Source organism: Heloderma suspectum, chromosome 3, assembly GCF_057233095.1.
Source record: "Heloderma suspectum isolate Gila_16-S chromosome 3, 16-S_ref, whole genome shotgun sequence".
Classification (NCBI taxonomy): Eukaryota; Metazoa; Chordata; class Lepidosauria; order Squamata; family Helodermatidae; genus Heloderma; species Heloderma suspectum.
This window is the reverse complement of record NC_139460.1, coordinates 329,891,974-329,905,967: the sequence shown is the minus strand read 5'-3', so window position 1 is coordinate 329,905,967 and position 13,994 is coordinate 329,891,974. Positions and strand designations below refer to the sequence as shown.

General features: G+C 47.7%; 1 protein-coding gene across 9 annotated transcripts in view; it reads left to right on the top strand.

Moving 5' to 3' along the window:
• Positions 1-13,994, top strand: part of ATP13A3 (ATPase 13A3) — a 132,852-nt gene that overhangs the window by 59,416 nt on the left and 59,442 nt on the right. For all 9 annotated transcript variants that reach the window (XR_014789680.1, XR_014789679.1, XM_084847833.1 and 6 more), the window contains exons 12-19: positions 6,551-6,708; positions 7,831-8,019; positions 9,227-9,288; positions 10,635-10,785; positions 12,584-12,700; positions 13,089-13,106; positions 13,221-13,374; positions 13,461-13,581. Coding sequence is in view for 7 of the 9 variants with exons in the window: in XM_084847833.1 (XP_084703959.1) it covers positions 6,551-6,708; positions 7,831-8,019; positions 9,227-9,288; positions 10,635-10,785; positions 12,584-12,700; positions 13,089-13,106; positions 13,221-13,374; positions 13,461-13,581 (970 nt within the window). In the remaining 2 variants the exon portion in view is untranslated. The remainder of the gene's footprint in view (positions 1-6,550; positions 6,709-7,830; positions 8,020-9,226; positions 9,289-10,634; positions 10,786-12,583; positions 12,701-13,088; positions 13,107-13,220; positions 13,375-13,460; positions 13,582-13,994) is intronic.

Below are 13,994 nucleotides of genomic sequence, written 5' to 3'. Positions count from 1 at the left end.
GTCGGCCCAGATGTGTTGAAACTGATGCCTTGCGTAGGATAGATCATGAGCATGAATGTTCCAGCTTCCCCTAGGACTGATTTGGGGTTTCTTTTCCTCCTCCTCCCTCCACCATGGCTCATGGCAAGTGCTGGTGTCCAGGCTTGTTCAGTGCTGGCAGCTCTGTTGTGCATCTGGGCAGAGGGGCTCCTTTGACTTGCTGCCAGAAGCCCCTCAACTAGGGATGTATGAATTGTGTACCTTCCGTGATGCTTGACTTCCGCAGTTTGCGGCCAGTGCTCCGTTCCGCCGTTCACAAGCCCCCGGAATTCTCCTCTTTTTTTCCGCTTCCGAAAGTTATGAAGATAAATCCATACCAACAACTGTAATTCCGGTGCCCAGCCGTGTCCGTGAGTCTGCATAACTTCCATAAGAATCGCTGTTTTTCGTAAATATTTACTTTTTTTTTTAATTGAAATCCTCCGTCTCCATTTTATTGTTCAGTTGTTAAGTCGTGTCCAACTCTTCGTGACCCCATGGACCATAGCATGCCAGGCCTTCCTGTCCTCCGCTCTCTCCCAGAGTGTGCTCAAGTTCATATTCATTGCATCGGTGATGCTATCTAGCCATCTCATTCTCTGCCGTCCCCTTCTCCTTTTGCCTTCAATCTTTCCCAGCATTCAATCTTTTCCAGGGAGTTTTCTCTTCGCATTAGGTGGCCAAAATATTTGAGCTTCAGCTTCAGTCTCTTTCCTTCCAAGGAGCAGTCAGGGTTGATTTCCTTTAGGATGGACTGATCTGACCTCCTTGCAGTCCAGGGGACTCGTAAGAGTCTTCTCCAGCACCACAGTTTGAAAGCATTGATTCTTCGGCGCTCAGCCTTCCTTATAGTCCAGCTCTCACAGCCATACGTTGCTACTGAGAAAGCCATAGCATTGATTAGACGAACCTTTGTCGGCAAGGTGATGTCTCTGCTTCTTACTACGCTGTCTAGGTGTGCCATAGCTTTCCTCCCAAGGAGCAAGCGTCTTTTAATTTCATGACTACAGTCACCGTCTGCGGTAATCTTGGAGCCCAAGAAAATAAACTCTGTCTCTGCTTCCATTTCTTCCCCTTCTATATGCCTGGAAGTGATGGGGCCAGATGCCATGATCTTAGTTTTTTTTTAATATTGAGTTTCAAACCAGCTTTTACACTTTCCACTTTCACCCTCAGCTTTCTGCCGTTAGGGTGGTATCGTCTGCGTATCTGAGGTTGTTGATAATTCTCCCGACAATCTCAATTCCGACCTGTGATTCATCCAACCCGGCGTTTCTCATGATGTACTCTGCATATAAATTAAATAAGCAGGGCGACAATATACAGCCTTGTCGTACTCCTTTCCCAATTTTGAACCAATCGGTTGTTCCATATCCGGTTCTTACTGTTGCTTCTTGACCCTCGTACAGGTTTCTCAGGAGACAGGTAAGGTGGTCTGGTACTCCCATCTCTTTCAGAATTTGCCACAGTTTGTTGTGATCCACACAATCAAAGGCTTTAGCGTAGTCAATGAAGCAGAAATAGACGTTTTTCTGGAATTCTCTTGCTTTCTCCATGATCCAGTGAATGTTGGTGCTTTGATCTCTAGTTCCTCTGCCTCTTCAAAACCGAGCTTGTACTTCCGGTAGTTCTCGGTTCACATGCTGCTGAAGCCTAGCTTGTAGGATGTTGAGCATAACCTTGCTGGCATGTGAAATGAGCGCAATTGTACGGTAGTTTGAACACTCTTTGGCATTGCCCTTCTTTGGAATTGGAATGTAAACTGACCTTTTTCAGTCTTGTGGACACTGTTGAGTGTTCCAAATTTGCTGGCATATTGAGTGCAGCACTTTAACAGCCTCATCTTTTAGGATTTTAAATAGCTCAGCTGGAATACTGTCTCTCCGCTAGCTTTGTTGTTACTAATGCTTCCTAAGGCCCACTTGACTTCACTCTCGAGGATGTCCGGCTCCAGTTCAGTGACCGCACTATCATGGCTATCAGGGGCATTCAGATCTTTCCTGTATAGTTCTCCCGTGTATTCTTTCCACCTCTTCTTAATCTCATCTGCTTCTGTTAGGTCCCTGCCTTCTTTGTCCTTTATCATGCCCGTCTTTGCACAAAATGTTCCCTTGAGATCTCCGATTTTCTTGAAGAGATCTCTAGTCTTTCCCATTCTCTTGTTTTCCTCGATTTCTTTGCATTGTTCATTTAAGAAGGCCTTCTTGTCTCTCCTTGCTATCCTCTGGAACTCTGCATTCAGTTGGATATATCTTCCCCTTTCTCCCTTGCTTTTCGCTTCCCTTCTTTCCTCAGCTACGTGTAAAGCCTCCTCAGACAGCCACTTGGCTTTCTTGCCTTTCTTTTTCTTTGGGATAGATTGAGTTGCTGCCTCCTGAACAATGTTACGGACCTCCATCCATAGTTCCTCAGGCACTCTATCAGGTTTTATCCCTTAAATCTATTCGTCACCTCCACTGTATATTCATAAGGGATATGATTTAGGTCATACCTGAATGGTTTAGTGGTTTTCCCTACGTTCTTCAATTGAAGCCGAAATTTTGCAAGAAGCAGCTCATGATCTGAGCCACAGTCAGCTCCAGGTCTTATTTTTACTGACTGTATAGAGCTTCTCCATTGTTGGCTGCAAAGGACATAATCAATCTGGTTTCGATATTGACCATCTGGTGATGTCCATGTGTAGAGTCGCCTCTTGTGCTGTTGGAAAAGAGTGTTTGCTACGATCAGCGTGTTCTCTTGGCAAAACTCTATTAGCCTTTGTCCTGCTTCATTTTGTACACCAAGGCCATGCTTGCCTGTTTTCCCGGTGATTTCTTGCCTTCCTACTTCAGCATTCCAATCCCCTATGATGAAAAGGACATCTTTTTTTGGTGTTAGTTCTAGAAGGTGTTGTAGGTCTTCATAGAACTGATCAACCTCAGCTTCTTCAGCATCAGTGGTTGGGGCGTAGACTTGAATTACTGTGATGTTGAATGGTTTGCCTTGGATTCGTACTGAGATCATTCTTTCGTTTTTGAGATTGTAGCCCAGTACTGCTTTTCCCACCCTTTTGTTGACTATGAGTGCTACTCCATTTCTCCTAAGGGATCCTTGCCCACAGTAGTAGATATAATGGTCACCTTAATTAAATTCGCCCATGCTTGTCCATTTGAGTTCGCTGATTCCCAAGATGTCGATGTTCAATCTTGCCATCTCATGTTTGACCACCTCCAGCTTACCTTGATTCATTACATTCCAGGTTCCTAAACAATATTGTTCTTTACAGCATCAGACTTTCTTTTCACCACCAGACACATCCACAGCTTTCGGCTTTGGCCCAGCGGCTTCACTCTTTCTGGCGCTACTTGGAAATTCCCTCTGCTCTTCCCCAGTAGTATATTGGACACCTTCTGGCCTGAGGGGCTCATCTTCCAGCGTCGTATCTTTTAGCCTTGTGATACGTTCCATGGGGTTTTCTTGGCAAGAATACTGAAGTGGGTTGCCATTTCCTTCTCCAGTGGACCACATTTTGTCAGAACTCTCCACCATGACCTGTGCATCTTGGGTGGCCCTGCACGGCATAGCTTATGGCTTCACTGAGTTACGCAAGCCCCTTCGCCACAACAAGGCAGTGATCCATGAAGGGGATCTGTCTCTGTTTAATTTCAGCCAAAACACTTCCTCTTCCTAGGGGCTTCCCAAAAGAAGGCTGTCTTAGGTGTGCCTGAGCGGTAAACTATTTGTTTAAAGCAATGCTGTTTTAAAGAAAGAAAAAACCTTTTAAAATGACCATGCCGGTCCTGGTACCCCACTTGTTACCTCTCCCGAGTTGGAGAAGATCCCATTGATAAGCACTCTTTGAGTCCAATTCTGTAGCCAACTGTGGATCCACAGGATCGTTGTTTCATGTAGCCCACTTTGAGCTAGTTTGCTCATCAGGATATCACGGGGCACTTCATCGAAAGCTTTGCTGACGTCAAGGTATATGATGTCTACAGCATTCCCACGGTCCACAAGGGAAGTTACTTGATCAAAAAATGAGATCAGATTAGTCCGGCAGGATTTGTTTTTGACAAATCTGTGTTGGCTTTGAGTAATCGCTGCATTGTTTTCAAGCTGCTTACAGATGGATTGCTTTATCACCTGCTCCAGAATTTTCCCAGGAATTGATGTCAGACTGACTGGTCTGTAGTTCCCAGGTTCCTCCTTTCTACCCTTTTTGAAGATAGGGACAACATTAGCCCTCCTGCAGTCCTCTGGCACTTCACCCGTCCTCCGTGATTTCTCCAAGATAATGGGCAGTGGTTCTGAGAGTTCTTCTGCCAGTTCCCTTATTACTCTAGGATGCAGTTCATCTGGCCCTGGAGATTTGAACTCATTCAAAGTCATTAGGTGTTCTTTGACCATATGCCTATCAATTTCAAGCTGCAATCCTGCCCCTTCAGCTTTTACTTCACCTTTGCCAGGGGCCTCATAGACCCTCTTTCAGGAGAAAACTGAGCCAAAGTAGGAATTGAGCACTTCTGCCTTTTCTTTGTCATCTGTTATCATTCTGCCATCCTGATTTAATAGCTGAACCACCATTTCTTTCCTCTGCCTTTTACTATGCACGAAGCTGAAGAAAGCCTTTTTGTTGTTTTTAGCATCCCTCGCTAACCTCAGCTCGTTCTCAGCTTTAGCCTTCCTGACGCCATCCCTGCAATTCTGTGCTATCTGCCTGTACTCTTCCTTTGTTACTTGGTCTTCTTTCCACTTCCTATGTGTGTCCTTTTTGGTTTTCAGGTCATCTCTAATCTTTTTGTGAAGCCACATTGGCTTCTTCTGTTGACTTTCACCTTTTCTTCTTGTTGGAATTGTTTGTAATTGTGCCGTGAGAATTTCCTTTTTTAAAAACTCCCACCCATCTTGGACTCCTTTTCTCGTTAGTGTCGCTTGCCATGGAACCTTACTGATCATTGTTCTGAGTTTATTAAAATCAGCTTTCCTAAAATCCAGGGTACAGGTTTGGCTACACTCGACTTTTGCTTCCCTTAGAACCAAGAACTCAAGTACAACATGGTCACTTCCCCCAGAGTTCCTGTAACCTCTACTTAATCCACTAAGTCATCTCTGTTGGTTAGGATCAAGTCAAGGATAGCCGATCCTCTAGTTCCTTCCTCTACTTTCTGTAGGAGGAAGTTATCTGCAACACAAGTCAGGAATCTCTTGGAGGGGCCATGTTTTGCAGAATTTGTCTCCCAACAAATATCGGGGAAATTGAAGTCCCCCATTACTACTGCATCTTGCTTCCTTGACACATTGGCAACTTTTTCAGAAGTTTCATTCTCATCTTCTCCTTGATTGGGTGGCCGGTAGTAGTTTCCAACCACTAGGTTCCTTTTATTCTTTGCTCCATTTATTTTGATCCAGATGCTCTCGATGGGGCTACCAAGCTCCTCCTCCTGTATTTCTGTGCAGAGATATGTATTTTTCACATATAGTGCAACCCCACCTCCCTTTTTGTTCCTCCTGTTCTTTTTGAACAAATTATATCTTTCAATTGCTGTATTCCAATCAAGAGAGTCATCTCGCCAAGTTTCAATTACACCTATCAAGTCTTAATTTCCCTCCTGTATTAAGAGTTCAAGTTCGTTCTCATTGTTTCGAACTTGAACTCTTAATATTAGAACCTACTAGAACTCAGTGGGGTCATCCAGTGAAGCTGAATGGTGAGAGTTTCAGGACAGATCAAAGGAACAACGTCCTCACATGATGCATAGTTAGAGTATGGGAATTCACTACCACGAGAAGTTGTGATAGCAACCAACTTGGATGGCTTTAAGAGGGGGTTAGACAAAGCCATGGAGGAGAAGGCTATCAATGGCTCCTAGTCATGGTAGCTATCTGTTGGCACCAGCATTGGTAGCAGGGTGCCTCTTTATGTCGGTCACAGGGGAGCACGAACAGGAGGGTGGTATTGTGCTTGTGTTCTGCTTGTGGACTTCTCACTGGGGCATCTGGTTGACCACTGTGAGAACAGAGCGCTGGACTAGAGAGGCCTCTGGTCTGATCCAGTGGAGCTCTTCTAGTGTTGTGAAGAATAACTTGCTTGTTCTCAACGATGAAACTTTGTTCATCCTTTTATAGGAGAACTTTCCTAGAGAGAGTGTGCACAGTATGGCTCAGCTGCTTACCTCCCCCCGCTGCCCCTGCTTAAGAACATAAAAGCCATGCTGGATCAGACCAAAGGTCCATCTCGCCCAGCATTCTGTTCCCACAGTGGCCAACCAGCTGTTGACCAGGAAACCACAAGCAGGACACGAGCACAATACCACCCTCCTGCTCGTGCTCCCCTGTGACCTACATACAGAGGCACCCTGCCTCCAATGCTGGAGCCAATAGATAGCCACTGTGACTAGGAGCCATTGATAGCCTTCTCATCCGAGAAACATTGTTCTGTTGTGTTAGGTATTTGTGCTGCCTTAATCGCATGTTTGCATGGCTTTCTAACCAGTGGGACTTTGGGTAGGGCTTGCATTTATGATACGTTCTCCAAAAATCTCCTTCCTTATAGGCTTCAGCACTTCAAAAGGGCAGCTAGTCCGTTCCATCTTATACCCAAAGCCAACAGACTTTAAGCTCTACAGAGATGCCTACTTGTTCTTGCTCTGCCTTGTGGGGGTGGCAGGTGTTGGATTTCTGTACACGATCGTCATCAGCATCCTTCATGAGGTATGGTTTCCAGCCCTTTGGTCTCCTTCTCTGATGCCCAGAAGTTAGCCATAGCATTCTGCAGACCAGAGCCATGTTGGTGGATGGTCTCTTCCAATCTCTCTTCTCCTTCACCTTCTCCTTCACATGGGAATGTATCTGTGCAAACTCCAAATGAATGTGGATGTGCTGTGGCCCCCTTCCCTTGCCTGACGGACAGATGGGGAGGAGGCCACCCCCCGCCCGCACACATGTCCTGTTCCTTCCTGGCCACCTCAGCAAGGGGAGGAGGAGAGCTGTCTGAGGAAATCACCTATTTATGTAGTTCCCAGTTTGCTATCTTTAGTATGGAAGAGATTGTCAGTTTTACTGGAGTTTACTTTAGAAACATCCAAACTCAAGTGTAGGTGCTGTGATCCGACATGCGATGAGCATTTCACCCAGTCAAAGCATCACTGCATGATCTGCATCACAGAAACAAGGAAGGTGCCTCATCCCAGGCTAGACCATTTGTCTGCCCAGCCGAGGCATGTCTGCTCTGGCTGCATGGCTCTCCAGGGTCTCCAGCAGCAAGAGGCGTTTCACAACAGCTGCTGCCTGGTCCCTTTAACTGGAGAGAGCTCAGGACCTTCTGCATGCGCTGCCTCTGAGCTGTGGTCCCTCCCCCCAGGTTCTACAGGTGTGGCCCCTTCATTCTTCTGGTGCAAGGCTGTGTCTAGGATTTGAACCCAGGACCTCTCTCTTATAGCAAGAATTGTGCCACTGGACAAGGAGTGGGCAACTTGTGGCCCTCCAGATGTTCCTGGACTGCAACTCCTGTCAGCCTCCGCCAACATAGCCAATGGTGAGGGATGATGGCAGTTGCAGTACAACAACATCTGGAGCACCACAGGTTGCCTGCGCTAGACCAGCCAGCTGCACACATCCAAAGATGATGCTACAAACATTTCTCAGAAAATGCCTCCGATGGCAGATGTGGCACATTCCCCTGCACACACGGTGTTTCTTCAAGGGCCAGCGCTTGGAAGACTGGATCAGCTGGGTGCTGGACTCAGTTTAGTGGCTCTCTGTACCTTGGGGATTCCAGCTTGCAGTGGTGACCTCTTTTATTTTTATTTGTTGTATGCTGTACTTCTGTTACAGGTTTCAGTCGACATCATCATAATTGAGTCTCTGGACATCATCACCATCACTGTTCCCCCAGCTCTTCCTGCTGCGTTGACTGCTGGGATTGTTTATGCCCAGAGGCGGCTGAAGAAAATTGGAATCTTCTGTATCAGCCCTCAAAGGATAAACATTTGCGGCCAGCTGAATCTCGTGTGCTTTGACAAGGTTCAGCTTGTTTGTTAAACCTTCTTTTGCTGTGTTAAGGATGAGGCTTCTGCAACCATCCTGTAGCTGTGCTTCAAGAGTGGCCTTGTTGCGGTCAGCGCACCCTTTCCTTCTGCACCCAGTGGGTGATTATGCTGAGCAGGGGTAGGGAATGGCCAAGGATAGGTCCCAGCATCTTCTCCTTATGCTGTGTTCTAGGCTGCCCCATCCTGGAGCCTTTGGGCATGACACAATCCATGAAGAGGTAACAGATGACAGAGATAACACACACTTGTTGGGTTGGGCTTAGTCTAAAGCTCTTCTCTGTTGTCTGACAGGACAGGTGTGTAAATCTCTTTTTCAGTAAATGTCAGGGATGGGAGAATTCATGAGGCCAAAGGGCTCTCTAGTCGTATTTCTCCCCCGATTTCTGCTTTCACCTGGGTTAGAGGGTGGTCATCTAGTTGCCCCTTGGTGCTCCACCATTCAGGCAGCTTGCAGGGCCAGGCCTGCTTCATTTCAGGAGCAGATGTGGGCCCTTAGACCGTTTTGTGGGGCACATTTGAAATAGTGCATATAAGTCGCTTTTAAGAGGGCTTTTAAAAATGTACTTGTTTTAGAGCAATACAACAATGGAACCAGTTACCTAGGGAGGCGGTGGGCTCTCCCACACTGGAGGCATTCAAGACGAGGCTGGACAGCCATCTGTCAGGGATGCTTTGACTTGGATTCCTGCATTGAGCAGGGGGTTGGACTTGATGGCCTTGTAGGCCCCTCCCACACTCTACTATTCTGTGATTCTATGATTCTGTTGTACATTTTGCTCCTTCTGTAGGTTAGTTATATTTTTGGGTTTGGTTTGCGTCAGACTGTATTTTAAAATTTATTTTGATTTTATGAATTTGTTATATTGAAATTGATAGAGCAGCCTTCCCCCACCTGGTGTCCTCTGGATGCTTTGGACTTCAACCTCCATCAGCCTCAGCCAACATGGACAATGGTCAGGAGTGCTGGGAGTTGTAGTCCAAAATAGTTGGAGGGTGCCAAGTTGGGGGAGGATGAGGTTAGGGATGGCAAGGGTGGAGGATGTTTTATGCTGCAAGATGCCTTGCGGTATAAAAGAAACATAGTCAACACATTGATAAATATCTGAGCCCAGGGCTCAAGGGTTCCCTTGCTACCTCAGACCCTGCTTTTACATTTCATTTTCCCCCCCACTCATCAACAGACGGGCACTCTTACCGAAGATGGCCTGGATCTTTGGGGGATCCAAAGAACGGAAAATGCTTGGTAAGTAATGGAGTAGAACGGCAGGTGTGACCATTGTTGCTGTCAAGTGTAGGCAAGTCCCTGGCTTTTCCCACCCCTGAAATAGTCCGTGAGCCCAAACAGAAGAGATTGTAAACACTTTTCCACCCCAGGCTCTTGCTCAGGTGATGCAAATGGAGCTCTGTTTTCATTTGGGAGCCCCTGTCCCAAGGGTCTTGTGGTCACCCCTAAAAATACATTTGAAATTACGTTAACCAAATCTTTCCTCTCCAAATACTGGGTTGCCCGAATCCATTTTGGGTCCTTATAAAGCTCCGTGCACAGTAAGGGTGGGGAATCGTTTTTGGCCCAGGGGCTGGATTCTGATTTGGGAAGGGTCTCGAGGGCTGCATTCCAGCAGTGGGCAGGGCTAAGAGCACAGGGTGGGGCCAAGGACAGAGGAGGTGGGTGGAGCCAGATGTCATTCTTGCCCGTTTGGACATTTTCCCACCAAGCATACAGAGCACACCTCAGCTGCGTGCATGTCTGCTCAGGAGGAAGCCCCAGTGCAACAAGCGCAGCTCAGTTCTGTTCATGTCTGCTTGGAAGTTGAAATACCTGGCTCTCCAAAATGTAAAGGTACTGAAAGAGCAAGGTATTTAAAGTTTAAATGCTTCTAAATACCCTCTTATCTCCTATCACTGGACCAGAGATAACAGTGGGGAGCATAGCACTGAAGTAAGGCTGACTGTCTTCAGCCCTGAGCAGGGGAATCCCAGAACTTCCGTCCAGCTGGTAATCAGCTCAGGCCTTGGAGGGAGAAGGCACAGGGCCTGCTGAAGACGCTGCCCCCTGGCTGGAGGTGTAACGCCTTTGGGCAGATCTGGCCCATGGGGTAGGGGTTCCCCACCCCTGCTTTACTGCTTCCCATTAATCGGAGGGTAGAATTGGCCAGGATCTCTTCTCGATCATGCCAAAGTGCAGGACATGGAATAATGGGCTCAAGTTACAGAAAGCCAGATTCCGGCTGAATATCAGGAAAAACTTCCTGACTGTTAGAGCAATACGACAATGGAACCAATTACCTGGGGAGGCGGTGGGCTCTCCCACACTGGAGGCGTTCAAGACGAGGCTGGACAGCCACCTGTCAGAGATGCTTTGACTTGGATTCCTGCACTGAGCAGGGGGTTGGACTCGATGGCCTTGTAGGCCCCTTCCAACCCTACTATTCTATGATTCATGAATTCATCCAGTATTTTGGCTGAGTGGCATTTGGATTTCCTGTGAAATGTGGACTTGGGATCTATGGGGCGTTTGGCTGTAGAAGGAGAGTCACGTTCCGGAGCCTGCTCAGTTTTGCCATAGCAAACTTCCGCTTCTCTTTTCAGTTTCCTTTTGCCAGAAGGCAAGGTTCGCAGTGAGGGGTTGGTTAAATCTCCCTTCGTTGCTTGCATGGCAACCTGTCATTCCCTTACAAAAATTGAAGGCGTACTTTCAGGCGACCCCCTGGATTTGAAGATGTTTGAAGCCACTGGATGGGTAAGAAGCAGTGCCTGTCCTGCGAAGGAGGGAGGGAAGGAAGGAGGGGGGCAGGCGGGCAGGCAGGTGTTCAGAATGCCAAGGAATGAATTGACTGATCCTTAAAAGCAGGATTCAAAGAACGGTGTAATTAATGAATTAATTAATCACATTTCTATACTGCCTGCTTGCCAAAGCGCTCTGTGCAGTTTACAAGAGAAATTCCTGACTGTGTAGTACTTTGGGCCAGTTCACGTGATTGCTGCAGTCCGCAGTGGCTTCTGTAACCCATGATGGGTTGCAGTGTGTGTCAACCCCCTTTTTTAATAGTCATGCTGTGGTGGGTGGTCACCGCGGCTTACTGCATCTTGCAAACCTGGCAAGGGTGGCTTATGCAAGGGTTGCTCAAGTCATCCACACAGGGTCCACATAACAGAATAAGTCATGACGCCTGCCCACTGCAACTGGAATATTCGAAAGGGTGGCTGGCGCGTACCGCAACCCGCCAGGATCACCTGATCACCGGGCTGTGGTGGTGGTGCAGATCTGGTCACAGTGTTCTTTGCACTTGCTGGCATGAACATCAGATGGACAATACACGGCCTGTGCTTCAAGGCTTTTTCTATTCAGTTGTGGTACCTGTGGCTTCGTTATTCTGACTTTGAGGCCGCTACTGGCTTCAGACAGGAACCTGTTCCATTTACTTTGCTCTTTTTAAAAGTTTTTGATCTTTTAGGTACAATCGACAGGGCCAGTGTTATTCTTACTATTGATGAAGCTAATTTAACTGCTTGCCAGACATATTTTTGCATATGCAATGTTGCTTCTTAGCTAAGTTGATATGGGGCCGAGTACTTTGATTTCTGATTTAGGGCATACAATTATTTTATCTTTATTTCTGCCACACCCTGTCCTTAGGCTCAGGGCAAGTAACAATTTTTTTTAAAAAAAGTAGCATTCCCATTTACGTTGTTAAGCATTTTAAAAATCAGTGTGTGCGTACATATTCACCCTTCAAATGACACCATCCCCACAGTGGGGTGGGGAGGCACTTCTGCATCCTTGGTTTGTAGATGGTTGGCTAAGGTTGTCCTCCTTCTGAGAGAGCCTTTGGAGCTCGCTTGATTTCAAGGACTCCTTCCTTGGATTTTGGCTCTTGCTTTTCACGGTTGCCCTGTGTTCTATTTTATGACTGTATTGATTTCCAGTTTTTGACGTTAACAGTTATAGGCCACCTTATAGACCAGCCTTCCCCAATCTGGTGCCCTCTGCAAGTTTTGGACTACAGCTCCCAGCATTCCTGACCATTGGCCATGGTGGCTGGGGCTTATGAGAGTTGAAGTCCGAAACATCTGGAGGGCACCAGGTTGGGAAAGGCTGTGATAGACCCATCAGGCCACAAGGTAGGATAAAGGTGGCGCAGTGAAATGCTCCGTGCCGCCTCCTGGCTTCCGAGATCTAGACCCATGGGCTAGAGAGCCAGTTCAGGCAGCGTGGCCAGGGCATTTGCTCTGCTCTGGGCTTGGCTCAGGGCAGCCCCCCAGCATGTGCTTCACCCCGCAGCCCCCACAGTCGCGAGCAGCTGGGTGCTGGACAGGCCATGGCTTGCGGACCCAGGCAGGCAGCAACCCGGCAGCCTTGGGCTTTGTGTGGTGGGTTCCAGGTGGGGCCTGTGCATCGGCATGTGCGGCTGCTTCTGCTCTCTGTCCATTTGCAAGAGATGCCAGAAGCCTTGCAAGGTTTGTCTGCCGCTACAGCTGTTGATCCAGGACTGCGATGGCATAACCGGTTCACGCACGTGTGTCTGTGCTTCATTCAGATTCTTGAAGAAGCGACTGAAGAGGAGACAGCCCTTCATAACCGAATTATGCCTACTGTTGTCCACCCACCCAAACAACTTCTTCCAGACTCCAAACCGGCAGCCAACAGAGAAATGGTAGATCAACGCAGAGCTCTTCTTTCCCCCTTGTCTCAGGCACTCTGGTTCCCATCACAGTCGGCTTCCTTCTGGAGGAGGAGGCATTCCGCTGCTGGGGAACCATGGGAGCCTGCTTTCTCCCTTGCGGGCAGCTCTGGACCAGTTGCGGCACTGGGCCCAGTCTGTCTGTGGGAAATGCCGTTGGGTGTGACCAATGCATCACCCAAGTTGATCCAAACGAGAATATTGCAGTGTGTGTAGAAATGCTGATTGCGCTGTTTCAGTCTTGCTTATCACATGCTGATGAATTTAAGCTGCCTGCCAGATTTCTGAAAGAGTTTCGGCTGTAGAGTACTATGTAGAGAGAGTAATATTTTTTCTCCCCCCCCCTTTTTTTTTTTTGTAGGAGCTCTTCGAGCTTTCGGTGAGTGCATTTCCTTTTGTTCTCTTGGTCATGCTCTCTCCATTCTCGCAGCGATGGGAAGGCCTAACCCCGCTTCTCCTTCTCTTTTCCCACCTGCCTGTCACTCGGTGTTAGGTCAGTTACGAAATAGGCATCGTGCGGCAGTTTCCATTTTCTTCTGATTTGCAACGGATGTGTGTGGTGGCAAGAGCCCTCGGGCAAAAGAGGATGGATGCTTACGTGAAAGGAGCGCCGGAGGTGGTCGCAGGATTGTGCAAGCCAGAGACTGGTAAAGGGAGGGCACTTTGTTTTTTCCACTGCGGCCCAGATGTGACCGTTTTAATCCTTCTATTTGTTTGTGTTATTTTTTACTAGTGCCCATTGATTTTGAAAGGGTGTTGGAAGAGTACACCCAGCAGGGCTTCCGGGTCATTGCCCTGGCTCACAGAAGGTTGGAATCCAAATTAACCTGGCACAAAGTCCAGAATGTTGGCCGGTAAGTTGATATGAGGTCTTGTTGAGATCCCAGAGCACGTAGCTTGATAGTGCAGCCTTGCACAGGCTCCAAATAAGGCCCTTTCCCCATGTCGCTCCCCAGAGTGTGGGCTGTGGATACTGCGCATAATTCGAAATGCTGCCACCTCACCTTGTCGTGGATCCCTGAGGGTTCCAGAAGTCTGCTCAGAGTCCTGCAAGACAACATAGAATCACAGAATGATAGAAGAGTAGGGTTGGAAGGGGCCTACAAGGCCATCGAGTCCAACCCCCTGCTCAGTGCAGGAATCCAAGTCAGAGCATCCCTGACAACGATGCACTTTGGGCAGCCTGATTGATTGGGTACTCTGGTTTAGCTACTCTGGTTCAAATGCTGGTTTGGGCAAAGGCAGCTGAAACAGAGCACATTGGAAT